Source organism: Schistocerca americana, chromosome 3 (genome assembly GCF_021461395.2).
Source record: "Schistocerca americana isolate TAMUIC-IGC-003095 chromosome 3, iqSchAmer2.1, whole genome shotgun sequence".
Lineage (NCBI taxonomy): Eukaryota > Metazoa > Arthropoda > Insecta > Orthoptera > Acrididae > Schistocerca > Schistocerca americana.
The window spans coordinates 191,442,323-191,469,268 of NC_060121.1; the positions used below are offsets into that span (position 1 = coordinate 191,442,323).

General features: G+C 40.1%; 1 protein-coding gene across 3 annotated transcripts in view; it reads left to right on the top strand.

The window, feature by feature from the left end:
- LOC124606621 (TATA element modulatory factor) overlaps positions 1-26,946 on the top strand; it is a 171,711-nt gene that overhangs the window by 108,189 nt on the left and 36,576 nt on the right. For all 3 annotated transcript variants that reach the window (XM_047138609.1, XM_047138612.1, XM_047138610.1), the window contains exons 10-15: positions 6,251-6,398; positions 6,474-6,667; positions 7,660-7,872; positions 12,313-12,519; positions 18,776-18,975; positions 24,923-25,115. In XM_047138609.1, coding sequence (XP_046994565.1) covers positions 6,251-6,398; positions 6,474-6,667; positions 7,660-7,872; positions 12,313-12,519; positions 18,776-18,975; positions 24,923-25,115 — 1,155 coding nt within the window. The remainder of the gene's footprint in view (positions 1-6,250; positions 6,399-6,473; positions 6,668-7,659; positions 7,873-12,312; positions 12,520-18,775; positions 18,976-24,922; positions 25,116-26,946) is intronic.

The following is a 26,946-nucleotide window of genomic DNA, read 5'->3' on the forward strand; positions in this document are numbered from 1 at the left end:
GTTTTGTATTCTATGTTTGGCCTGTATGGTTGAGTAATAACTGTTCAGTTTGACTTCCATACTAGATATTGTGTGTATCCTCCTACAGCACAGAGCATTACACAGTGGTATGGACAATTCCAAGAAACAGGTTGATTGTGTAAAGGCAAATCGCCTGGCTGTCCCCAAGTGTCTCTCACAGGTATCAAATGTATCTGCCTTAGTTTCACAAGGAGTCCGCAGAAATCAATTCGCTGTGCAGCTCAACATGCCCAACATGCCCCTGATGTCTGTCTGCCACGTGTTGCATCGATGTTTACACATGAAACCGTACAAAATTCAGCTACTGCAAGCTCCTCATGAAGGTGACAAATGACAATGTGTGGAGTTTCGAAATTTTGTTTTTGGCAAGATGGAGGATGGCAGTTTTCTTCCACACTTAGTGTTTAGTGATGAGGCAACATTCCATTTACGTGGAAAGATGAACCAGCATAATGTGAGAATATGGGGTACGAAACAACCACAAGTAGTTGTACAACATGAGAGGGACTCTCCAACATTTAATGTGTTTTGTACAGTTTCATGGGAAAAGGTGTTTGGTCCATTTTTCTGTGCCAAGAAGACTGTTACAGGAAGTACATATCACGATATTCTGGAGAACTTTCATTTCCCACGGTTGGGAAACTGATTTGAATGATTTCATTTACCAAAGGTATGGGGCACCGCCACGCTGGCATCTGGAAGCACGGAAATTTTTAAATCAAAGGATTATTGAAAGATGTATCAGTTTGCGCTGTACCAAATGATTCAGCCTTACGTTACTGGCCTCCAAGGTCACACACCTGATTGTATGTGATTATTCCTTGTGGAGGTTTATAAAAGACTCTATATGCGCCTCTGTTACCAATAACAATGAATGAACTGAAACATTGCGTAAGAGCAGCTGTGGAACCTATAACTCAAGACCTGCTCACTGCAGTGTGGGGACCGTTTGAATACTGCGTTGACATAAGCCATGCGTCGAGGGGGGGGGCATATTGAAAACTTAGGAAATGGTATGAAAAAAACTTTTTGATTTCCTGTTCATCAAAGAAACAAAATTCATTGTATATGTGTATTAGTTTCAGAAAAATGGACATGCCAAATCAGATGATTCTTTTTGATACACCTCGTACTTCTGAATCTCAGTCGCGTAGGAATTTGTAAAATCTGTAATTGTAAAAATAAATATGAATGCATGGATGGCAAAATCCTTGCTTTGATTACATCTTAATTAAGTCAACATGAAAGGTAACACAGAAATATACAGTAACACTATTTCTTGACCTCTGTGCAGTTGTTCCTGGAAATTGTGGGTTGTAACCTGACGGTACAAGATCATGTTATCATGATAAGAGACAACATGAAGTACACTGCAAGAGACTCCTATGGTAAACAACTCTCAATATGTGTACAATGCTCTAGAAACAATATATTGGACAATGTCAGGAATGTAAGATAAAACTAGTTATATACTTAGTTGAGAAATAGTACTAATGGAACCTTATCAAACACAATATTTGGTTTCTGATGATAAATGTCGATGTTTCATATGTAACGGAAAATGATCAGTGAGAAATGTACTGAGCAGAACAGTACTAACTTAGCAAACTGTCCTGGTATAATTAATAATTTTAGTGAATAAGTCTTACCATAGCACATGATTATTGACATCACAGTTCCCAATAACACCAGCCTAACATCTAAAACACCCAAAATAAATAAATATGATGATTTGATAGAACTAGTAAAAAGACACTGCTTGTTAAGTGTTCTTATGTAACTGGAATTATTTCAAGCACTGTCAAAACACACACACACACACACACGAGGGAATTGTGCATGTCCAGCAGAAATTTGGGGGTTTCTGTGGAAAGATGAGGTCCTGTAAATGAAAAGAAAAGTTGAGACATTCATGAGTAGTGGAGATTACAAACAAAAATATTTTGCTTTAGTTTTCAGTAACTTCTATAGTGTTGTAACATATTCTATTGTATATAAAATTATAATTAAGGAAAAATGCAGTTATTTGTGCATGTTGTTTTCACATGTTGTTGTTGTTGTTGTTGTTTTGTTGTTTGTGGTCTTCAGTCCAGAGACTGGTTCGATGAACCTCTCCATGCTACTCTATCCTGTGCAATCTTCTTCATCTCCCAGTTCCTACTGCAACCTACATCCTTCTGAATCTGCTTAGTGTATTCATCTCTTGATCTCCCTCTATGCTTTTTTCCCCTCCCTACTGCCCTCCAATACTAAATTGGTGATCCCTTGATGCCTCAAAACATGCACTGCCAACCAATCCCTTCTTCTAGTCAAGTTGTGCCACAAATTTCTCTTCTCCCCAATTCTATTCAATATCTCCTCATTAGTTATGTGATCTACCTACCTAATCTTCAGCATTCTTCTATAGCACCACATTTCGAAAGCTTCTATTCTCTTCTTGTCCAAACTAGTTATCGTCCATGTTTCACTTCCATACATGGCTACACTCCATTTAAATACTTTCAGAAACGACTTCCTAACACTTAAATCTATACTCGATGTTAACAAATTTCCCTTCTTCAGAAACACTTTCCTTGCCATTGCCAGTCTACATTTTATATCCTCTCTGCTTCGAACATCCCCAAATAACAAATCTCATCTACGACTTTCTGTGTCTCATTTCCTAATCTATTTGCCTCAGCATCACCCGAATTAATTCAACTACATTCCATTATCCTTGTTTTGCTTTTGTTGATGTTCATCTTGTATCCTCCTTTCAAGACACTGTCCATTCCGTTCAGCTGCTCTTCCAGGTCCTTTGCTGTCTCAGACAGAATTACAATGTCGTCGGCGAACCTCAAAGTTTTTATTTCTTCTGCATGGATTTCAATTCGTACTCCACATTTTTCTTTTGTTTCCTTTACTGCTTGCTCAATATACAGATTGAACAACATCGGGGATAGGCTACAACCTTGTCTCACTCCCTTCCCAACTACTGCTTCCCTTTCATGCCCCTCGATTCCTATAACTGCCACCTAGTTTCTGTACAAATTGTAAATAGCCTATCGCTCCCTGTATTTTACCCCTGATGCCTTCAGAATTTGTAAGAGAGTATTCCAGTCAACATTGTTAAAAGCTTTCTCTAAGTCCACAAATGCTAGAAACATAGGTTTGCCTTTTCTTAATCTGTCTTCTAAGATATGTCATAGGGTCAGTATTGCCTCAAGTGTTCTATCATTTCTTTGGAATCCAAACTGATCTTCCCCAAGGTCGCCCTCTACCAGTTTTTGATTCGTCTGTAAAGAATTCGCACTAGTATTTTGCAGTGACTTATTAAACTAATAGTTCGGTAATTTTCACATCTGTCAACACCTACTTTCTTTGGGATTGGAATTATTATATTCTTCTTGAAGGCTGAGGGTATTGTGCCTGTCTCGTACATCTCGCTCAACAGATGATAGAGTTTTGTCAGGACTGGCTCTCCCAAGGCTGTCAGTAATTCTAATGGAATGTTGTCTACTCCGGGGTCCTTGTTTCGACTCAGGTCTTTCAGTGCTCTGTCAAACTCTTCACGCAGTATCATATCTCCCATTTCATCTTCATCTACATCTACTTCCATTTCCATAATATTGTCCTCAAGTACACTGCCCTTGTATAGATCCTCTATATACTCCTTCCACCTTTCTGCTTTCCCTTCTTTCCTTAGAACCGGGTTTCCATCTGAGCTCTTGATATTCATACAAGTGGTTCTCTTTTCTCCAAAGATCTCTTTTAAGTTTCCTGTAGGCAGTATCTATCTTACCCCTAGTGAGATAACCTTCTACATCCTTACATTTGTCCTCTAGTCATCCCTCCTTAGCAGTTTTGCACTTTCTGTCAATCTCATTTTAGAGATGTTTGTATTCCTTTTTGCCTGTTTCATTTACTGCATAACTGTGTTTTCTCCTCTCATCAATTAAAATCAATATCTCTTCTGTTACCCAAGGATTACTCGTGTCTTTTTACCTACTTGATCGTCTGCTGCCTTCACTATTTCATCCCTCAAACAACCCATTCTTCTTGTACTGTATTTCTTTCCCCCATTCTTGTCAATTGTTTCCTAATGCTCTCCCAGAAACACTCTATAACCTCTGGTTTTGTCAGTTTATCCAGGTCCCATCTCCTGAAATTCCCACTTTTTGCAGTTTCTTCAGTTTTAATCTACAGTTCATAACCAATAGATTGTGGTCAGAGTCCACATCTGCCCCTGGAAATGCCTTACAATTTAAAATCTGATCCCTAAATCTCTTTCTTACCATTATATAAACTATCTGGAACATTCCAGTATCTCCAGGCTTCTTCCATGTATACAATCTTCTTTCATGATTCTTGAACCAAGTATTAGCTATGATTTAAGTTATGCTCTGTGCAAAATTCTACCAGGTGGCGTCCTCTTACATTTCTTACCCCCATTCCATATTCATCTACTACATTTCCTTCTCTTCATTTTCTTGCTATCGAATTCCAGTCACCCATGACTATTAAATTTTCATCTCTCTTCCCTATCTTAATAATATCTTTTATCTCATCATACATTTCATCAATCTCTTCATCATCTGCTTAGCTAGTTGGCATATAAACTTTTACTACTGTGGTAGGTGTGGCCACAATAATGTGTTCACTATGCTGTTTGTAACAGCTTTCCTGCACTCCTTTTTTTTTTTTTTTTTTATTCATTATTAAACCTACTCCTACCTAGGGGTACTATTTGATTTTGTATTTATAACCCTGTATTCACCTGATCAGAAGTCTTGTTCCTCCTGCCACCAAACTTCACTAATTCCCACTATATCTGACTTTAATCTATCCGTTTCCCTTTTTAAATTTTCTAGCCTACCTGCTCGATTAAGGGATCTGACATTCCATGCTCCGTTCTGTAGGACGCCAGTTTTCTTTCTCCTGATAACGATGTCGTCCGAAGCAGTCCCCACCTGGAGATCCGAATAGCGGACAATTTTACCTCCGGGATATTTTACCCAACAGGGCGCCATCATCATTTAACCACACAGTAAAGCTGCATGTCCCTGGGAAAAATTACAGCCGTAGTTTCCCCTTGCTTTCAGCTGTTCGCAGTACCAACACAGCAAGGCCATTTTGGTTAGTGTTACAAGGCCAGATCAGTCAATCATCCAGACTGTTGCCTCTGCAACTACTGAAAAGGCTGCTGCCCCTCTTCAGGAACCACACGTTTGTCTGGTCTGACAACAGATACCCCTCCGTTGTAGTTGCACCTACGGTACAGCTATCTGTATCACTGAGGCACGCAAGCCTCCCCACCAATGGCAAGGTCCATGGTTAGGGGGGGGGGGGGGGGGGGCACAAGCTTATTTTAAACTGGTTCTTTCTCAAAACTCTGCAGCCATTGAGCTGTCTCTTACAGCAACACATCCAACATCTTCATCCTTTGCTTCAAGACACTTACCTCACATTTGGGAGGATGGAGTTTGCTCTGTCTAGGCACCCAGTTTTACATTTTCCATAGATTTCCCGAATCATTTCAGGGAAACACTGTGGTGGTTTCTTCAGCAAGGCCATGGCCAACAATCTGCCCTAGCCTCTAAAAAAAAAAAAAAAAAAAAAAAATTAAAAAATCCTTATATATATGAGCTATTTATTTTCATTCTATTGTGCTGACACATACTACATCATTTCTAGATGCCGTTGGATGACTAAATAAATAAAATAAATTTATTCTTATATACTTTCTTTTAATTCTCATCGTTTTTTACTTTTCACACTTTTCCCCTCTCTTTTATTTCTATTATGTGTCAACTCATCATGTGCAACACATATATATCCAGCCAGGCTTCATTGCTTTCTTTCACCTGGCCGTGGATAGTACAAGTAGTTTCTCACTAACATCTCATTACTACTTGATTCCATTTACCTTTTTTCTTTAATCTTCTCTTTGCATCTTATTGTTGCACTTTTTAAAAAAAATGTAATTTAGCTTATCTTTCTTCTAATGGTATTCCTCTCCTTTGTTTTTTCCCATCCTTAAAATTTTCATTTAAGTAGAGTTCTAGAGATGAATGTGAAGGTCTTCCAGATAATTTTGGATTCATTAATATTTTGGCATTGTTATGTGTCTGTGTTATTACTGAAATATTTTATTTATTATTTGAAATTTATGACATGTCTTAATGAAGCTCTAACAGTAAGATATTTGTTCCTTTTGAAATTTACAATACATTTTGGAAACTCTGCTCAGGCAGTTAGAAACAGCCCTACAGTCAAGTGTGTCAGAATCCCAAGACATCCATCAAGTGACGGAGGAATATACCCAGAGGTTGTCATCTCTAGAACGTAAATTCCAGCAAGCTATACGTGACAAGGAGACACTGAGGAAGCAACTTGAGGTACGCTTTACTTTAAGAATGACATTTTTTTAATTGTGTTAAGTGCGATAGTTCAATTCTGTTTCTCTCTTACAGCAAGCAAGATTAGATGCAGCATCAAGATTATCAAAAACTGAACTGGAAGGCTTAGTGGCAGAAAAGGACGAAGTAATACGAGAACTGAGAGAGGAAGGAGAAAAACTGTCAAAACAGCAATTGCAATATTCTAATATTATCAAGAAGCTCAGGGTTAAGGAAAAAGAAAGTGACAACACAATCAAGAATCAGAAGTAAGGTTTATTTCAAGAAGAATGTTGTAAAATAATGTGTTACCTTTCTTCGTCCTATTGAAATTTTATTACTGAAATTGTGGCCTATCTGATTACTTAGTGGAAAATATCACAGGTGCAGTAAGTCTCTCTCTCACTCACTCACACACACACACACACACACACACACACACACACACACACACTTTTGGCATCATCAACAGGGTGCATCACTGTTCTGGATTGATTTGTTATTGTCACCCACATTAAACAGTTAAACTTAAAACACTACACTTCCATTTCAAGGAGAAAAGGTAACTGTATGAACCTACAGTTCACTGAATGACTGCACTTATTTTTTCCCTTATAATATTTTCATTCGGGCAAAAATCTCTTGTAAGGTATAAGTACTAAAAATATTGCGTTCAGTATATTATGGAGAAACTAAATGTATAGTAACTTCAATGTGAAGCAACAACATAATGAAGTAACAAAAATTGAATTGATATTTTTATCAGGAACTTGCTTCATTTTATTATATCAAGGGTAAAGACTAAAATATAACTAACAGAAAACTACTCCATTGGTTAAATTAGCTTAAGTGCCATTACAATTTGGACTATTTATAATGAGCAGCAGTTTCTCATCAAAATTTTGATGAAAGCTTGTGCTGATACATGCACTTTTGCTAAATTATGAATAAAATTAACTCATTAAGTCTGATGTCCGTGTGAGCTAGGACATTCTCCACACAGAATGGCACAGGACACATGCAAATATCTTCACTGTGATTGACTCTGCATATACTGAACAAAAATTTGAAATTATGGTACTAATGGGTTTAAGTCAGCTACATTCAGCTGCATAAATACATACGTTTTTATTGATGCTAATAAGTTAAATGATTTTCAGTTATGCTGTTATCTGTTTAGGACCTATAAAATAATCATGTACAAGATGTGAATCAATGAAATATATTTTTGCAAACTTATTTTTGCTTCTTGAAACTTTAGGGAGCAATTAGAAGAATTGTCACAAGAAGTTGAAAGGTTGAAACGATCTCTTACTGCCAAGGAAGAAGTGGAGAGGACACAGATTGAGGCAGTGCATCAGCTGACAGCAAGAACCAAAAACCAAGAAAAGGAGATAGCTGCTCTGCATAGCCAGATTGATGATCTGAATCAGAAAGTGGAAACATTAAGTGTTTCACTTGAAGCTGCATCAAAGTAAGCAATTCCGCTATTTTTTTAATCTCTGTTGACTATTCTTTATTTGTGAAACATAAAAGATGTTAGTTATTGTGGGAAATACTATATTATTGGAGAATTGCAAAATAATTCAGCCACGTTTGTTTGTCTTGCATGTCAATGGAAGATGTACAAGCTACATCTGAAAAGTTTGGTCAAGAGGCCAATATTTAAAATTCAGTGTGTGACAGAACCACATACATGCATTTTGGGAGGCATATTGAACAGCACCACACAGTGTCAAATATACTACACTGAAGTAGACATATTTGCACCAATCAATGGAACACAGTTACTGTGAAGACTCATATATATCATTGCAAACTGTGTCAGAAATAGAGGAAAATGACTGTGAATATGCCAGAGAACTGAGAGTTGTGTGGTGAACAGTGGAGAGATTTACGTTAAGAATTTCTTGGAGAGATAGAAAATAAATGGACCAGGAAAAAGATTTGAGTTAAGATGTAATTTTGATCATTATGAAAATACTGTTGAAGTGGATGAATAGATGATGGTTGAAAGAAGTTCCTTCCTGGGTTCCAAAAGACTTGAAAAGACCAAGATGATGACCTAATGGAAGTTTGTCAGGATTGATGGCACCTCCTTCAACTATGTGTTTTTGAAATTTCTTCGTTCTGTGTGACCAGTTTATATGTACATCAGTGTGACAACAGTGTTAGTTATCCAAGAAACATAAAAACAATGTTGCAACATATGCTATCAGATATTCTTTCTTTAATAAACAATTTAATTAAGCACATAGTCATTAGATGAAGAAAATCATACATTAAATGTAATTTATACTGTGCATTAATTAAATTAATTGTAAATTGCATAAGGCTGCAGAACAGTTCTGTTGCTTAATAAGAGTAGCCAGTCATTGAATAAATCAATCTTTGAGAATATGTACTAACAGTAATTGTGAATTCAAAATGGCTGCAAAACAGAGCTGTTGCTCAATGAGAGTAGTAAGTTGTGTACATTAAGAATAAGAGTCAACCATTATGAAGGCCCGCCCAGTTGGCCGTGCAGTCTTAACGCACGGCTTTCCGGGCGGGAAGGAGCGCCTGGTCCCTGGCACGAATCCGCCTGGTGGATTTGTGTTGAGGTCCAGTGAACCGGCCAGTCTGTGAATGGTTTTTAGGGGGTTTCCATCTGCCTTGGCGAATGCGGGCTGGTTCCCCTTATTCTGCCTCAGTTACACTATGTCAGCGATTGCTGCGCAAACAAGTTCTCCACGTACGCATACACCACCATTACTCTATCATGCAAACATAAGGGTTACACTCGTCTGGTGTGAGACGTTACCTGGGTGGTCCACCGGGGGCTGAACTGTACAATAACCCTGGGTTCGGGGTGGGGCGGCAGAGGGGTGAAGTGGACGGCGGTAGTCGTTGTGGGGTTGTGGACCACTGCGGCTGCAGCGGGGATGGAGCCTCTGTGTTGTTTCTAGGTCCCCAGTTAACATACAATACAATACAATACAATACAACCATTATGAAAATGTAAAAGGTACGTCACCATCAATATATGGATTGTAGCTTGACTGTCCACAAAGATCCAACATCTGTGTCTAATATAAGTTGAATATGATAACATAGTTCTTAAATAACAACAAGTATAAACATATAGTCCCAACAACAGCACAGCATACAAAACTCTTATGGGCTGCCCTCCCATCCATAAAAAACTGCACATATTCTGCGTTCACCACAGAAATGGAAGTTTTCACCACAGAAATGGAAGTTTGCAATCACTGAAAAGTAGGATTACAAAATAAAACCTTTACTATCACTGGTTAGACATGCCCAAACAGCATTCTGCATGGTACAGGTAACGTGTAAGACAGGTAAATTAAAATTTTACCTGAAACTGTGTGTTGCCTCACTAAACAAGATACTGTATATAGAAAACATACACTCAGTGCCAAAGCATAGTAGTTATATAATATTACAGGGTTTTATGGAAGGATTTTATTTTATAATTCTATTTTGCACTGATTTCATACTTCATTTCTGTGTTGAGAAGAGAATAAGTGCAGTTTATTATGGACAAGGAGGGCAGCCCGTTAGAGTTTTGTACTCTGTGCTGTTGTTGAGCTATATGCTTACTCTTGTTACTTTTGTTTAAGAACAGTTTTCTCATGTTATATTTATATTAGACACAGGTAGTGGAACTTAGCAGACAGTCAGTGCTTTTTTAACTAACTTATGATTGCTGCAGTGCACGTATTGATCCTGAGATACTTTTTACATGTTCGTATTGGTTGACTTTTAATTTAATATATATGATTTATTACTTTCCTGGTGCAACAGTCTTGTTTTGTGGCAATTTTGAATTAAAAATTACTGTCAGTACGTGCTCTCGAATGTTGATTTTTTTCAGTGAGTGGCTTCTCTTATTAAGCAACAAACTTGTTTCATAGTCATATGAGATTTACTATTAATATAATTAATGAACATAACAAATTACTTTTTATTATGATTTTCTTCATCTAATGATGATGTGCCTAAATAAGTTGTTTCTTAAAGAAAGAATATTTGATAACATTTATTGCCACATTGTCTTTATGTTTCTTGGATGACTAACACTGTTGTCACACTGATGTACACAGAAGCTGATGATGGTGCATTGTAGCACCAAAACTGTCGCAATGAACAAAGAAATTGTAAAAACACACAGCTGAAAGTGGTAGCATCAGTCTTCACGTACTGACCAGCTGTCGTCATGTTTCCCATGATAAATGGCTGTATGAGAGGTGGAGGATGGGGCAGAGGGGAGGGGGGGGGGGGGATAAGTGGGAAGTTGGTTGGTTGGTTAGTTAGTTAGTGTTCAGTGGAAGACGTGTGGAAGCAATATGAAACAAAAAGCTATGAAAAGAGTACAGGAAGCATTTGTCCAGAAGACATGATGTTAACTGGTGCGGCAACTGCTGTTACTGACGGTGGTGGTGGTGGTTTATCCTACTGAGCTTCTACATCATCTATAATGATTTTGCTGTCAACAAGATGCTAAACTTTAACATCCTGTCTGGTCATCAGTCATTATTTTTGTAGTTCTCTCTTGACTCCTGCTAACTCTCATTTTTCATTTGAACGTTTATTGCAGTTCACTTTCTTTACAGTCCTAATTGTTATCATATAGGTTATTGCTAATTGCTAAATACTAAATACTACAAAATCTGTAAATTACTTTTTATTTCATGTTTCATAAGCTGCAACATAATCGTGAATGGAACAATGATCTAGAAACTGTAGAATAAATTTCTTTTACGTCCGTCTACAATCAAAAATTGTTTGGTCCGTTGACTATCGGTTTTGGTCAGCAATGACCATCTTCAAACCTGCAACAAAACATGGAAAAACCAAATACAAGAAGTGGGAAGTAGACCTCTTAAAATAATAAAAGCCATAATGAAAAGTATTACTTATACAAGTGAAAAATTGTGCTTAAAATATAAAAAGCATACTGGTTTTAAACATATCCTAATATAATGAAGGCACAGTGACATCATCCTAAAACATACAAAATCAGCTTAGCAACATCACACATGTTTGAATTGCCGGCCGAAGTGGCCGAGCGGTTCTAGGCGTTACAGTCTGGAACCGCGCAACCGCTACGGTCGCAGGTTCGAATCCTGCCTCGGGCATGGATGTGTGTGATGTCCTTAGGTTAGGTAGGTTTAAGTAGTTCTAAGTCTAGGGGACTGATGACCACAGTAGTTAAGTCCCATAGTGCTCAGAGCCATTTTGAACCATGTTTGAATTGTGGTGTAAACTAGGCCACAGAGCCATTGAGTCATGCTGCTAAGAGTCTACTCTTCATAACAAACTGCAGTACAGTAGTCACAAAATATGTATGTGTTATAAGCTCAATAGATGTTGCTGCTGTAAGTCTGCACTAATTTTTCTGTTGTAAAATAGTAGATAATGCAATAAAATGAAGAATACAAAAGTGGGCTTATAGACTGTGTAAGTTATGACAGTGATAAAATGTAATAAATTAGAAACGAGAATAAAGTTGAATTGTTAAAAAGAAAAATAAGATATATACTGCCCACTAGTTGTATTGGTTTTCCCATGCTTTGCTACAGATCTGAAGACTGTCATCACTGACCGAAACCTATAGTCCAAACATTTTTGTGTTCATAGAAATAAAAGAATTTTATTTATTTTGTGTGTTCAAGGATTGCATTTCAGACTGTTAAAAGGAACTGCAAACATGTAACATAATATAACCAATGTTAAAAGACTTTGAAACATACATGCTGAGATGATGACAGGCAACTCTGTTTTGAAAATTACTGCAAGTACATTGACTTTGAGGAAAACAGTCCTCAAGGGAAAAAAATACAAGTGACTGCTTGATCCATTTATAATATTGCATTTCTGTTTTGTTATTTTACTATAACTTTTTTAGGGAGATGAATGAAAGTAAGAAGGCTCTTGCACTCAAAGAAGAACAACTTGCCAAGGCTATGGAGAGTATTGAAAACATGGCCCAACAGGAACTGGAAGCTGCTCTTGAAGAGGCAAAACGTAATTCACAGGAACAGCAGCAACACTTAAATGCAACAATTGAAGACTTACGGCAGCGTCTGCGCCAAACTGAAGAAGAACATTCAGGGTATGTAATGGCATGCTAAATAACAATGATTTTAATTTATCATGAATCAGAATTATTCAACACTAAGTGCCATTAATACAATTTCTCAGGTTTCCACGAAAAAAATGAATTTTGCTGTAAAATAAGGTTACTTCTGTTAATGAAATAAACTGTGTAGAAATACACTGCTCTGCAAAACTGATGGATGAGGTACATAATGTAACATAACGTGTTAACTACTCATTGGAAATGAATGAAAGTCTGGGAGCAGGTTGTGAGAGGTCTCCCAGCGTGCACAGATAGTTGGACGTCACACGGCGTGATGTCAGCATGACTGTAGTGCCAAATGGGGCTGGTCGTCAACATGAGGCATTTGAAGGATTGGGAAAAGACAGTGTGTGATAATCAGTGAGCAGTTGTGGTGCATGGTGTTAGTGTTCTCCATTAAAACATGGTCTGGAGACAGCAGAGGAAGGTTAATCAGAAAACTGAAATAACAACGAAGTTTCACAAGTGGAGCCCAGGAGTGTGGTATTGCTCACAGCATTGCGGGGAGGTTCTGAACCACAGGCACTGCTGCCCAAAGGAGATGAGGTGATTGACCTCTGTCAACCATGGCTGCAGATGACCACTACATTGGGCAGCAGGCAAAGAAGGACCCATGTCAAACAGTGGGTGCAATTGCAACAACATTTAACAGTATTGTAAGACAAGCAATTACATGCTTCATAGTAGCATGGCAACTGTATGGGAGTGATCTCTTTGCATGACAACCAATACTTTGTGTTTCGTTGACACCTGCACCCGCACATCGGTGGCACCATTTGCAATGGTGCCGATAGTGTAGGGACTGGACCAATGAGAAGTGAGATTACGTGCTTTTCTCAGATGTGAGCAGATTCAGTCTGAGTATTGATTTTGGACTTACCCTTATATGACTAGAGGTGGGAACACACAATTAAAACTTACCCTCATATGACAAAGACGGTAACACACAATTCAACCAGGAACATTGTCAAACTTGATGATTTTGATGGTCAGGTGTTATGGCGTAGAGAGGCGGAATGTCGCTTGAGATTATTTACCACCAAATCTTTGAACACAGCAAGTTCATCAGTCAATATTAACACTTTTTCAGGGTTACATTCGACCCTGACTTCATTTTAATGGATGACAGTTCATGAGAGCATCAGATTGCACAGGGGGAGGAGTTCTTGGAACGAGGGTCATTTGGCAAATGGACTGTCCTGCCATTCCTTCGACTTAAATCCAATTGAGCACTTGTGGGACATGATGAGGAGACATATCACGGCATGTCCATATACACCAACGAACGTTCAGCAGTTGTCAACTATGCTGGTAAAGAAACTGAACACACTACCACAAAAATTCCTTACTACCGTTGTGGCCAGCATGGGAGCATGTCGCAGTGCTGTCCGTTGTTACCATGCAACTCGTTAAGAACCGTGTCCCACCTATTGTAAAGTCCAGAGGACCATTATAAATCGTGGTGACTTCAGTGTAATTACAGTCTTTGAATATATATGCCATTTCTGTTCACCTCATGGCATATTTCTTTCAGTTATCTCCTCTACTACACTATACTATACCATACCATACCACACCATACTATAGATGTGCTTTCTATGTATGGTCCAAGTTTCATCAAGCTGTGTTACTTGGCAGTGCCGCATCATGCAAAAGTTATGCGCACCAGTGAAGTTTTGCATCATGTCATGAATTGAGAGCCAAGAATTCTCCAAGCATGCAGTGCTCTCACTCACATGCGGAGTTGAATTGCATGGCTGCTCACATCTACATTGTCTGAGCGGGAAGAAAGAGAAACTGCAAATGCACCACATTTAGATCAGAAAGAAATAACACAAGGAACACGGGATGTCTTGCAATTTCTTTCTAAATTCATCCCCACCAAATCAGAAATAAATTGTTTCTCACCTTGCGGCATCTTACTGTGTGTATTGTGCAGTCAAGTCTACTTCAAGTGAGATGTCTGCAGTCCATTCTGACTGTTCTAATTTTTGTTCGTACTTTCCTTTTTCCTTCGTAATCTCAACAATAGTGAGTCTTAAATTGAAAAACTGTTCCAGGTATGCCCGTTGACTCAACTAATGTTCATTGCAGTAATATATATCTCCATACTCTTTGTTCAATTCTGTCAAAAACTATCACAGCTAATGATGTAATAATGCATGGGTCTTCAGAAAATTTACTGTTTGTGCCACCAATTTCATCACATGCTTCACACCTTCTTATTTAGTACAGAACAATGAATCCCATACAAATCATCTGTTGATTATTGTGGCTTTTTGCTCTTTCCTCATCAACTAAATCATTGAATGTTTATTATCTCTTTGGAATGTGACAAACTGCCCCTTTATCTGTCTTACTAAATATGTATAACAACAAAAACAGTCAATTATTGACAAAATTATCATCCCATATGGTAAGTCTCCCCTGACCCACGATTCTGGGTGACTTTCCTGTAATCTACCCCTTTTCCTAGACCTCTCTAGTCCTTTTCCTTCACCCTTCTTCCTTCCCTTTCAACCCTTCTGCCTGAAGAAGGAGCCACTGGCTCTGAAAGCTTGCCAATTACAACAGTATTTTATGTGTGTGTTCTGCTGCTGCTTGGTAAATATATAATTTTACTAAATATGTAAATGTTCCTACTTGTTTTAGCTGCCAGTTGCAGTTTAGTAATCATTGTTGCTGTACCAGCCTCATGGGCACTAAGACCAATTTCAATACAAACAGCATCAGAGAGGTCAGGCCTACACAAAAGTATTGTGGCTCAAGTTTAAAATAATAGTTGACCGTAGACAGGAGAGATATGTACTTAGTACAGTTCATGATTGGAAGTTACACAATCACTGTAAAGAAACTTGTAACGAAACAACAATTTCTGTATAATGTTAATGAACCATAGGACCATAGATAAATAGATGCTGACTTCAGGAGGACAATTTGTGAAGCCTTTAAGCACTACTGTACCAGATTCTTATGTGTGCAAGCACTGACCCATATATCTTCACATTACCACCTACTCCAGTCCTGTCACAGGCATGTCGTACCTCATCAAAGGCAGGGACATCTTTGAAAGCAGCCGTGTGGTCTACCTACTTAGCTGCATCCACTGTGCCACATTCTACATGAGCATGACAAGTAACAACCTACCTGTCCACAAGAATTGCCAGTGTCAGAATGTGTCTAAGAGACAGCTAGACCAGCTAATTGCAGAGTATGCCACCCATCACAACATGCATCACTTTAATGGGTGCTGTTATGCTTTAACAGCTTGTCCCATCTGGATTCATCCCACCAACACCAGCTTTTCTGTATTACACAGGTGAGAACTCTCCCTACAACATATCCTTTGCTCTCATAACTGCCCCGTCTCAAACTTCAATATCCCCTGCCCTCCATCTGCCTATCCCCTCTCTCCTGATCCCATTCCAGTACTAAACATGCCATCTAACCCTCCACCCACACCCCCACCCCCACCCCCACCCCCGTGGAACAGCCCCTGATGCAGCACCTAACAGGCCTCTCCTGTCCCTGCTACATCCCTGCAAGTTCGCACAGGCAGCTCTAGCATCTTGCCCCACACTCACCTCTGCCCTGCTATCCCTCCCCATTCCCCATCTGCCCCCCCCCTCCCCCAAATGCCTCAACTAACCACTCTAATTAGATTGCTACTCACCTCAGATGCAATTGCAGCTGGCCTAGTGCCTGGTAACGATAGTAGCCACGTGTGTGTGTGTGTGTGTGTGTGTGTGTCTGTGTGTGTGTGAGAGAGAGAGAGAGAGAGAGAGAGAGAGAGAGAATTGAGCTCGTGTGAATGTGTGTGTTTTTTCTATGTGTGATGAAGGACTTCATCTGAAAGCTGAATATTTCCAGCATTCTTTTTCATTGTACCTGTGTGTGACTCAACGACTCCTCTATTTGGTGAATGGCAATTGGTCCTTTCCATATCGTTGTTATTCTATCTTGGATTTTCCGTTGTGTTATAGATTTTTTTGCCACATTTGATTGACATTGTTTTAGTAATTACACTAATTACTGTGCTGATGTGTGCAGTAATCACATTCTAATCATAAGCATCCCTTGAAATTTCCTAGTTTGGTTGTATGTCATTCACACAGTATTTTTTGTGGATCCCAAACTGTCATAGACCATGAAGATGAATGCTCAAGCATGAGTACTACAGAGATGGAAAAGTCACTTCATAAATTACCTGAGATACAACTATAACAATCTTGTTCTTATAATGTAAATGGATAGATAAAAAAAAATCTACTCACCAAGCAGTGGAAGGAGAACACACACACACACACACACACACACACACACACACACACAAAGGTTTAACTTTTAAAAGTTTTTCGAGCCAGTGGCTCCTTCTTCTGGCAGAAGAGTTGAAGGGGAAGGAAGAGGGGTGAAGGAAAAGGACTGGAGAGATTTAAGGAAAGGGCTACAGTTCAGAAAAGTCACCCAGAACCCCGGGTCAGAGGAGACTTACCAGATGGGATGAGAAGGAAAGACGTTTTTAGGATTAAATAAATAATCATCATTAAAGATAGATACTGGTATCCCAGATCATTTGACAAACACATTGACCATATTCTATTCATATTTGAGAAGGCTGGAAGTTAATGCATTCAATAATTAATTGAAAAACTACTGATTTTCCAGTTTTACTATTCTGCTGATGCATGTGTACTACAATGTGCTTAACATTTACGTGATTTTACTAATAACTATCAAAAACAATTGTTACTATGAGATGTATGATCAAGAGTTATTTAAATGACCATTATTTTGTACAGCGGTAATGGTAGTTGTACAAAAGCAGAACCAAAATATTTAAATAATTCTTAGAAGAAATGGCTGATGATATACACTGAAGTTACAAATGTCGTGCAATATCTCCTAATATCATATCAGATCACCTTTTGCTTGGCATAGAGCAGCAACTCAACATTTGCTTGAACTCAAGAAATCGTTGGTCGTCCCATGCAGAAATACTGAGCCATGCATAATTGCAAAAGTGTTGCTACTGCAGTATTGTGTACACAAACTGTCCTCACTGTTTATGCCCCTTAAATGTTTGATTGGATTTGTGTTGGGTGATCTGGTTGGCCAAATCATTCACTCGAATTGTCCAGAATGTTCTTCAAACCAATCACAAACAGTTGTGGCCCAGTGACATGGCTCATTGTCATCCATAAAAATTCCATTGTTGTTTGGGAATATGAGTCCATGGAGAGCTGCAAATGGTCTCCAAGTAGTCAAACATAACCATTTCCAGTCAATAATCTGTTCAGTTGGACTAGAAGACCCATACCATTCCATGTGAACACAGCCCACACCATTATGGAGCCTCCACCAGCTTGCACAGTGCCTTGTTGACAACTTGGAGCCTGGTGAGGTCTTCACTACATTCGAGCACTACCATCAGCTCTTACCAACTGATATCAGGACTCATCTGACCAGGCCACCGTTTTCCAGTCTTCTAGGTCCAACCAATATGGTAATGAGCCCAGGTGAGGTGCTATAGGTTACGTCGTGCTGTTAGCAAATCACTCGCATTGGTCATCTGCTGCCATAGCCCATTAACCCCACATTTCGCCACACTGTCCTAACAGATATGTTCATTGTACATTGCACATTGATTTCTGCAGTTATTTCACATAGGGATATTTTTTTTTAAGCACTGACAACTCCACTGAAATTCTGTATTCTAGGCACACACTTTACACTGTGGATCCTGGAATATTGAATTCCCTAGTGATTTTAGAAATGGACTATAACATGCATCTGGCTCCAAGTAGCATTCTGCATCCAGAGTCTGTTAATTCCCATTTTGCAGCCATAATAATGTTGGAAACTTTTTCACATGAGTACAAATGACAGCTCCATCAATGCACTGCCCTTTTATACCTTGTATACTCAATACTACTGCTATCTGTGTACTTGTATATTGCTACTCTATGACTTTTGTCACTTCAGTGTATGACTTTAAATTAGTTTTGAATTTATGGAGATTCCCAGTTCGCTTTCTTCTGCATGTAAGCAGCTTCTTAAAGACAATTGCACCAGGATAATGCTGTTTCAAATTGTCTTTCTAAAGTAGTTAAATGTATTGTTTGATTGGGTAACAGATACCCAGTTGTAAGTAGCTTCCTGTCAGATAGTGTTTTATTACTGGTGCACATTGGTTTACTGCAGAAATAGATTGTATGAGAGTAATTTACAGGCGGGAGGCATCTTTACGACAAGAAACTGCTGAGCTGCTACGTAGACTTGAGGCAGCAGAGGCACGGAGTGAGGAGCTGGCTGAAGCAGCCTCAGGAGCAACGAGACCACTGTTGAGGCAGCTGGAACAGCTGCAAGCCACAGCTGCAAGTCGTCAGGCGACATTTGAGAAACAGGAAAAGTCACTCACGGACACAATAGGTAAGTGGTGCTATGAGAGATAGTGGCATATTTTCTTTGGTTGCAGGCTAAACAAGTCCGTGAAAGTTCATGGATGAAACAGGATCAGCTGAACATATGTCTGGCAGAATGCTAAAGAATGCTTCTACCATTTTTTATAATTGTTACAGTCTTTCTCAAAACTATTGAGCAGCGTAAATTTTTCACACCAAACACATGACATGTACTGTATGTTCTAACTGTCCCTTCAGTGTCTCCTCCAATACTACAATTCCCATGGCTTCTGATATTCTCTGTCCTTCAGCTACTTCTTCACCTTTCCACTGTGTACACTCCCCCACACAGTTTCCTTGCTGTTCTCCCAGTACCCTCCCATTTTGTCAAACTACCTCCCCTGTACCCTTGTGCCTCACATACACCTACCTATGCTTGCTTATTTAATAAAAATAAAAATAAAAAAAATAAATAAAAAGCTGGTAGATAGACACGATAAAAAACACAAACACAAATTTCAAGCTTTCGCAACCCGAGGTTGCTTCATCAGGAAAGAGGGAAGGAGAGGGAAAGACGAAAGGATGTGCGTTTTAAGGGAGAGGGTAAGGAGTCATTCCAATCCCGGGAGTGGAAGGACTTACGTTAGGGGGAAAAAAAGGACAGGTACACACACACACACACACACACACACACACACACACACACACACACACACACACATATCCATCCGCACATATACAGCCACAGGCAAACATATGTAAATACAAAGAGGGTGGGCAGAGATGTCAATCGAGGCGGAAGTACAGAGGCAAAGATGATGTTGAATGACAGGTGATGTATGAGGGGCGGCAATTTGAAATTAGCGGAGGTTGAGGCCTGGTGGGTCACGGGAAGAGAGAATATATTGAAGGGCAAGTTCCCATCTCCGGAGTTCTGATAGGTTGGTGTCACTGGGAAGTATCCATATAACCCGGACGGTGTAACACTGTGCCAAGATGTGCTGGCCGTGCACTAAAACATGTTTAGCCACAGGGTGATCCTCATTACCAACAAACACTGTCTGCCTGTGTCCGTTCATGCGAATGGACAGTTTGTTGCTGGTTATTCCCACATAGAAGGCTTCACAGTGTAGGCATGTCAGTTGGTAAATCATGTGTGTGCTTTCACACGTGGCTCTGCCTTTGATTGTCTACACCTTCTGGGTTACAGGACAGGAGTAGGTGGTGGTAGGAGGGTGCATGGGACAGGTTTTACACCGGGGACGGTTACAAGGGTAGGAGCCAGAGGGTAGGGGAGGTGGTTTGGGGGTTTCATAGGGATGAACCAAGAGGTTACGAAGGTTAGGTGGATGGCGGAAAGACACTCTTGGTGGAGTGGGGAGGATTTCATGAAGGATGGATCTCATTTCAGGGCAGGATTGGAGGAAGTCGTATCCCGGCTGGAGAGCCACATTCAGAGTCTGATCCAGTCCTGGAAAGTATCCTGTCACAAGTGGGGCACTTTTGGGGTTCTTCTGTGGGAGGTTCTGGGTTTGAGGAGATGAGGAAGTGGCTCTGGTTATTTGCTTCTGTACCAGGTTGGGAGGGTAGTTGCAGGATGCGAAAGCTGTTTTCAGGTTATTGGTGTAATAGTTCAGGGATTCAGGACTGGAGCAGATTCGTTTGCCATGAAGACCTAAGCTGTAGGGAAGGGACTGTTTAATACGGAATGGGTGGCAGCTGTCATAATGGAGGTACTGTTGCTTGTTGGTGGGTTTGATGTGGATGGATGTGTGAAGCTGCCCATTGGACAGATGGAGGTCAACGTCGAGGAAAGTGGCATGGGATGTGGAGTAGGACCAGATGAATCTGATGGAACCAAAGGAGTTGAGGTTGGAGAGGAAATTCTGGAGTTCTTCTTCACTGTGAGTCCAGATCATGAAGATGTCCTCAATAAATCTTTACCAAGCTTTGGGTTGGCAGGTTTGGGTAACCAAGAAGGCTTCCTCTAAGCGACCCGTAAATAGGTTGGCGTACGAGGGGGCCATCAGGTTTCCAACAAACCTCAACCTCCTCTCATTGCACACAAACCCAGCCTCTCCCATCTACTCAATCTCCCACTTACAGCTCCACTCCCCCCAAAACCTCAAAATTCTAGTCAACACAATCTGGAACCTCAACACCCCAATTCAGTAGTTAACCTTTTCTCCAAACCTCTCCCCCAATCCGAAACTTCTGTCCTATCCAAAGGCCTCACCTTCGACCCTACTCTCAGGTTCAGCCAGACAGCCCTCATAAAAGATTTACTGTCCTACACTCATAGTCTCTGCTGGAAATTTCACTTTGCCACGAAGAAAAATAATCCTAATCCTACTCCCAATGATCCAACTCCCCAAGACACTATCCAAATTGAACCCTGCCTGGAACAGTTCCATCCTCCGTCACAGCGGGACCCACCTCCTCTTCCTCAAAATCACCCTAGCCAAACCTTCCAGGAATTTCTCACTTCCAGCCTTGCCTCTCAGTCTTTCTTTAAAAACCTTAATCCTACTCCCAACATAACCACGGCTGAAGCCCAGGCTATCCGTGATCTAAAGGCTGACCAATCGATCGTCATTCTTCCGGCTGACAAGGGTTCCACGACCATGGTACTTGATCGTCGGGAGTATGTGGTTGAGGGACTGCGTCAGCTTTCAGACAACACTACATACAAGGTTTGCCAAGGTAATCCCATTCCTGATGTCCAGGCGTAGCTTCAAGGAATCCTCAGAGCCTTAGGCCCCCTACAAAACCTTTCACCTGACTCCATCAACCTCCTGATCCCTCTGACACCCCACACCCCTACCTTCTACCTACTTCCTAAAATTCACAAACCCAATCATCCCGGCCACCCCATTGTAGCTGGTTACCAAGCCCCCACAAAACGTATCTCTGCCTACGTAGATCATCACCTTCAACCCGTTACATGCAGTCTCCCATCCTTAATCAAAGACACCAACCACTTTCTCGAACGCCTGGAATCCTTACCCAGATTGTTACCCCCAGAAACCATCCTTGTAACCATTGATGCCACTTCCCTATACACAAATATCCCGCACGTCCAGGTCCTCGCTGTGATGGAGCACTTCCTTTCACGCCGATCACCTGCTGCCCTACCTAAAACCTCTCTCCTCATTACCGTAGCCAGCTTCATCCTAACCTACAACTTCTTCACTTTTGAAGGCCAGACATGCCAACAATTAAAGGGAACAGCCATGGGTACCAGGATGGCCCCCTCATACGCCAACCTATTCGTGGGTCGCTTAGAGGAAGCCTTCTTGGTTACCCAAGCCTGCCAACCCAAAGTTTGGTAAAGATTTATTGATGACATCTTCATGATCTGGACACAGTGAAGAAGAACTCCAGAATTTCCTCTCCAACCTCAACTCCTTTGGTTCCATCAGATTCATCTGGTCCTACTCCACATCCCATGCCACTTTCCTCGACGTTGACCTCCATCTGTCCAATGGGCAGCTTCACACATCCATCCACATCAAACCCACCAACAAGCAACAGTACCTCCATTATGACAGCTGCCACCCATTCCGTATTAAACAGTCCCTTCCCTACAGCTTAGGTCTTCATGGCAAACGAATCTGCTCCAGTCCTGAATCCCTGAACTATTACACCAATAACCTGAAAACAGCTTTCGCATCCTGCAACTACCCTCCCAACCTGGTACAGAATCAAATAACCAGAGCCACTTCCTCATCTCCTCAAACCCAGAACCTCCCACAGAAGAACCCCAAAAGTGCCCCACTTGTGACAGGATACTTTCCAGGACTGGATCAGACTCTGAATGTGGCTCTCCAGCCGGGATACGACTTCCTCCAATCCTGCCCTGAAATGAGATCCATCCTTCATGAAATCCTCCCCACTCCACCAAGAGTGTCTTTCCGCCATCCACCTAACCTTCGTAACCTCTTGGTTCATCCCTATGAAACCCCCAAACCACCTCCCCTACCCTCTGGCTCCTACCCTTGTAACCGTCCGCGGTGTAAAAGTTGTCCCATGCACCCTCCCACCACCACCTATCCATCCGCACGTACACAGACACAAGCAGACGTGTGTATGTGCGGATGGATATGCAAACAACCCAACCCAACCCTCACTCCTTGTTCACCACAACTACTTCATCAAAGTTCAGAGTTATTCACTTGAGCTAATTGAGTTCTGTGTGTCTTCCAGCATCATTTATATCTTTAATTTCTGTTGGATTGAAACAATATGGGTTTTATTATTCAAACAGTACAGGAAATGTGACAGACTTTGTAGTTATACATACTGCCATGTCCGAAAGAACAGACACCTTATCCATGTAAGTATATAGTTCTGGCAATACGGGCCATGACCTTCTTCTTCTGTGCAGATGCACACATATTACCTGAACTCCTTCGGGACTTGGTAAGAATGTCTTCCACGAGTAATGAGTGTGTTGGCTAGGGACACGACGAATGTCGTGTGTGGACATATCAGGTGAAAATGTGGGTCTCGCGGGAGGCGTGCACAAGATAGTTCCTGCAGTCACACTATCCTCTGTTCCCTCGGTGGATCAGATGGATAGAGTGTCTTCCATATAAGAAGGAAATCCTGGGTTCGAGTCCCGGTTGGGGCACACATTTGCACCAGTCCCCGTTGATATATATCAACACCCTCAGCAGCTGAAGGTATTAATATATAATTATAATTTCATTCTAGACGGCTGCAGGTCACAGAAACCATATCAATATAAGTATACAATACAGAAATGTCTAAAGCAGGAGGATGACACTGACATATATCTAAAAGATGGCATTTATCAACTTCATTGTAACAGTTATGGCACTCTATATTTTGGACAGATCAGCAGAACATTTGAAGTAAGATAGAAAGAACATAAAAGAGCAAGGACACGGGCCATTCAACATTTGTAAAACAAGAAAAGCTCCACCCACCCTCAATGGACCGAGTGGGATTGCGCAATGGTTAGCACACTGAACTCACATTCCAGAGGATAATGGTTCAAATGCACATCTGGCCATCCTGATTTAGGTTTTCTGTGATTTCCCTAAATCTTCTGAGGCAGATGCCGGGATGGTTCCTTCCAAAGGGTATGGCCACTTTCCATCTCCATCCTTCTCTAATCCTAGCTTGTGCTCCATCCCTAATGACCTTGATGTCAATGGGGCATCAGATACTAACCTCCTTTTTCCTCCTTCCTACCACAATAGGAACAGACATATTTAGTAATAACTACCCTCTAAACAAAACAAAACAAAAGAAGTTTGCATCCCACTATACCAAAACAAAGTATACGAAATCGTAAGAGGACAGTAGACCAACATGACATAAAAACATAAATATATTTTGTATCAGTGAAAGCACTGTGTACAAAAATCCATATGTGTTGGAGAACGTTAAAATGAGAAACACAAGTAATGATAATAATTCAATATTGTTTCTAGTAGTAAGTTAAAGTATGAGAACTGTACCATGATCCTAGATTTATAACAAAAGCCAAATTGTTATAGTGACCACCGAAAATGCTTTAAAATAAAGTAAAATGGATTTCTCCTTGATAGGATTTTTATTATAGTTGCAAAAGACGGTATTAACCTCTATAACCTGTAAACATGTGACATAGGCCACTAAACAAAGAAGACAGCATGTGTGTGGTGTTATGTTTCATGTTAGTAGTTATTATGTTGGCTCTTTCCCATTTCAAAACTACCACGCTGCAGATGCTTTGTTCTAGTATTATAAACTGGAGAGGAAATGTATTCATGAATGATCTATGAAGGTGATCGTATCAGAAATGGAACTGGACACAGTTTACCTTTTTAGACACAGCCTACCAATTGAGAAATGAAGTAGGTCATGAAAGATAATCTTAGTCACCCATTCATTAGAATATTACTGTGTGAAATATTGCAGTGTCAATATATTAAACAATGCTAAATATTTCAATGATTGCATAGGTGAGCTGCAAGGCCGAATGTCTGCTCTAACAGAACAGGAACGTATGTCTCGGGAGCAAAACATATCTCTGCATTCCCAAGTTTCTTCTCTGGAACACCGGCTATCGAGCGCTAATGCTGAGATTGCCCAGTTGCAGGATGATCTGAGCTGTCAACGGAAACTCTACCTTGAACTACGTGAGGAGCGAGATAAGTAAGTTGATTGATGAAGATTTTTCACATGTAACAATTACATTCCATTACTCGTGTTCCATTGATCCCATGGAAAGTAGTCTCTGAGCTGTGGAAAGAAGGCTGAAGATATACATTTAATGGAAGCCGAAGATGTACTTTAGGTGTAATTTAAGTACAATAAAGTGAAATTACTTTGCATTACTGTATTATAATGCTAATTGTAATTATAAACTAATGTAGAACGTTAAATTTAAGAGTGTCTTTGAAAATACTCTTCAGTGGAGTAGATAGAATTGCTCAATAGAAAGTTATTAATTCAGTCTTAAATAATTCAGTCTTAAACTCCATCTTGTTTTCTATATAATTTTTAATTTGCTCTGGGAGGTAGATAGCCTTCCAGCCAGTTCTGGGCCCAAATAAAGTGGCAGGGTTAATTGTTGGACTAACCACTCTACATTGTAAAAAATGGAGGGTTCCTATAAAGTTACACCCAGCCTTCAAGTGGAATGGATATTACGGAAAACAACTCAAGCTTACGAGGAAAGGACTGTGAATAGGAACATGGAACGTAAGAACACTATATGCTGCTGGGCAGACAAAGATATTTGATGAAGAAGTAACAGAGTACAATGAAGAACTAACAGGGTACAAGATGGATATTCCAGCCCTGCAGGAGATAAGATGGACTGGGCAAGGCATGCACAGAAAGAAAAACTGTACAATCATATACAGTGGAAACAAACATGGTCACCATATATTTGGGGCAGGATTTGTGGCACATAATAAAATAATGGTCAGTGTGATGCCACTAGAACATGTCAATGAAAGGATATGCTGCATCACAATCAAAGGTAAATATAGAAATATCTCATTAGTAAGTGTCCGTGTCCCAACCGAGGACAAGGAGGAAGACATAAAAGACGAATTCTATGACCCTTAAATCATATGTGCTCCAGATTACCTCAGTATTACATGAAAATTGTGCTGGGAGACTTAAATGCCAAAATAGGACAAGAACACCAATGGCAACCACATATATGCATTTCAGCTTGCATACTGAATCAAATGATAATGGTACAAGGCTCATCAACTTCGCCACAGTTAGAAACATAGTCAATACATCATTTCCCCTTGGAAACACACACAAAGCAACATGGGCTTCACCGAATGGACTAACTAGGAACCAAATAGACCATGTGTTGATAGAGGAAAAAGCATAAACTAGGCAGTAACAGATGTTAGGACAATGAGAGGAGCTTAGATAGGATCAGACCATTCTCTTGTGCTAATAAAGATGAAACAATTATTACCAAAACAACCAAGTAAGAGCAACAGTGGTGAAAGAACCCAAAGAGTAGATGTGAGTAGGCTAAAAGAAGAGAAGGTGAATAAACAGTTTAAGATGAAGCTTAGAAATAGGTTTACAGAATTAGAGAACGAAAGTAATAGGAAAGAAGATGAAGAACTACTATGCGATAACAATAAGAGCAATATCAAGAACAAGCCATGGTTTAATGAAATGTGTAGAAAAGCGGTTCAGGCCAGGAAGACTGCCTGACAGGTAATGATGATCAATAACAAATATGAAAATCAAATAAAATACGGGACAGCCATGAGAGAAATGATGAGAACAATCAAATGAGAGAAAAGATCATCCATCAATAAACACATAGAGAAGGCAGAGGAGGACTATAGCCAGAACTATAATAAACAGTTTTACAGGACAATGAGAAGCTATCGAAATGAGTACAGACCTAAGCCTGTGATAATGAAGGTTGAGAATGGAAAACTGATCACTACAAATGAAGGATATCTAGAGAACTGGAGGGGAAACACCAGAGAACTGCTGA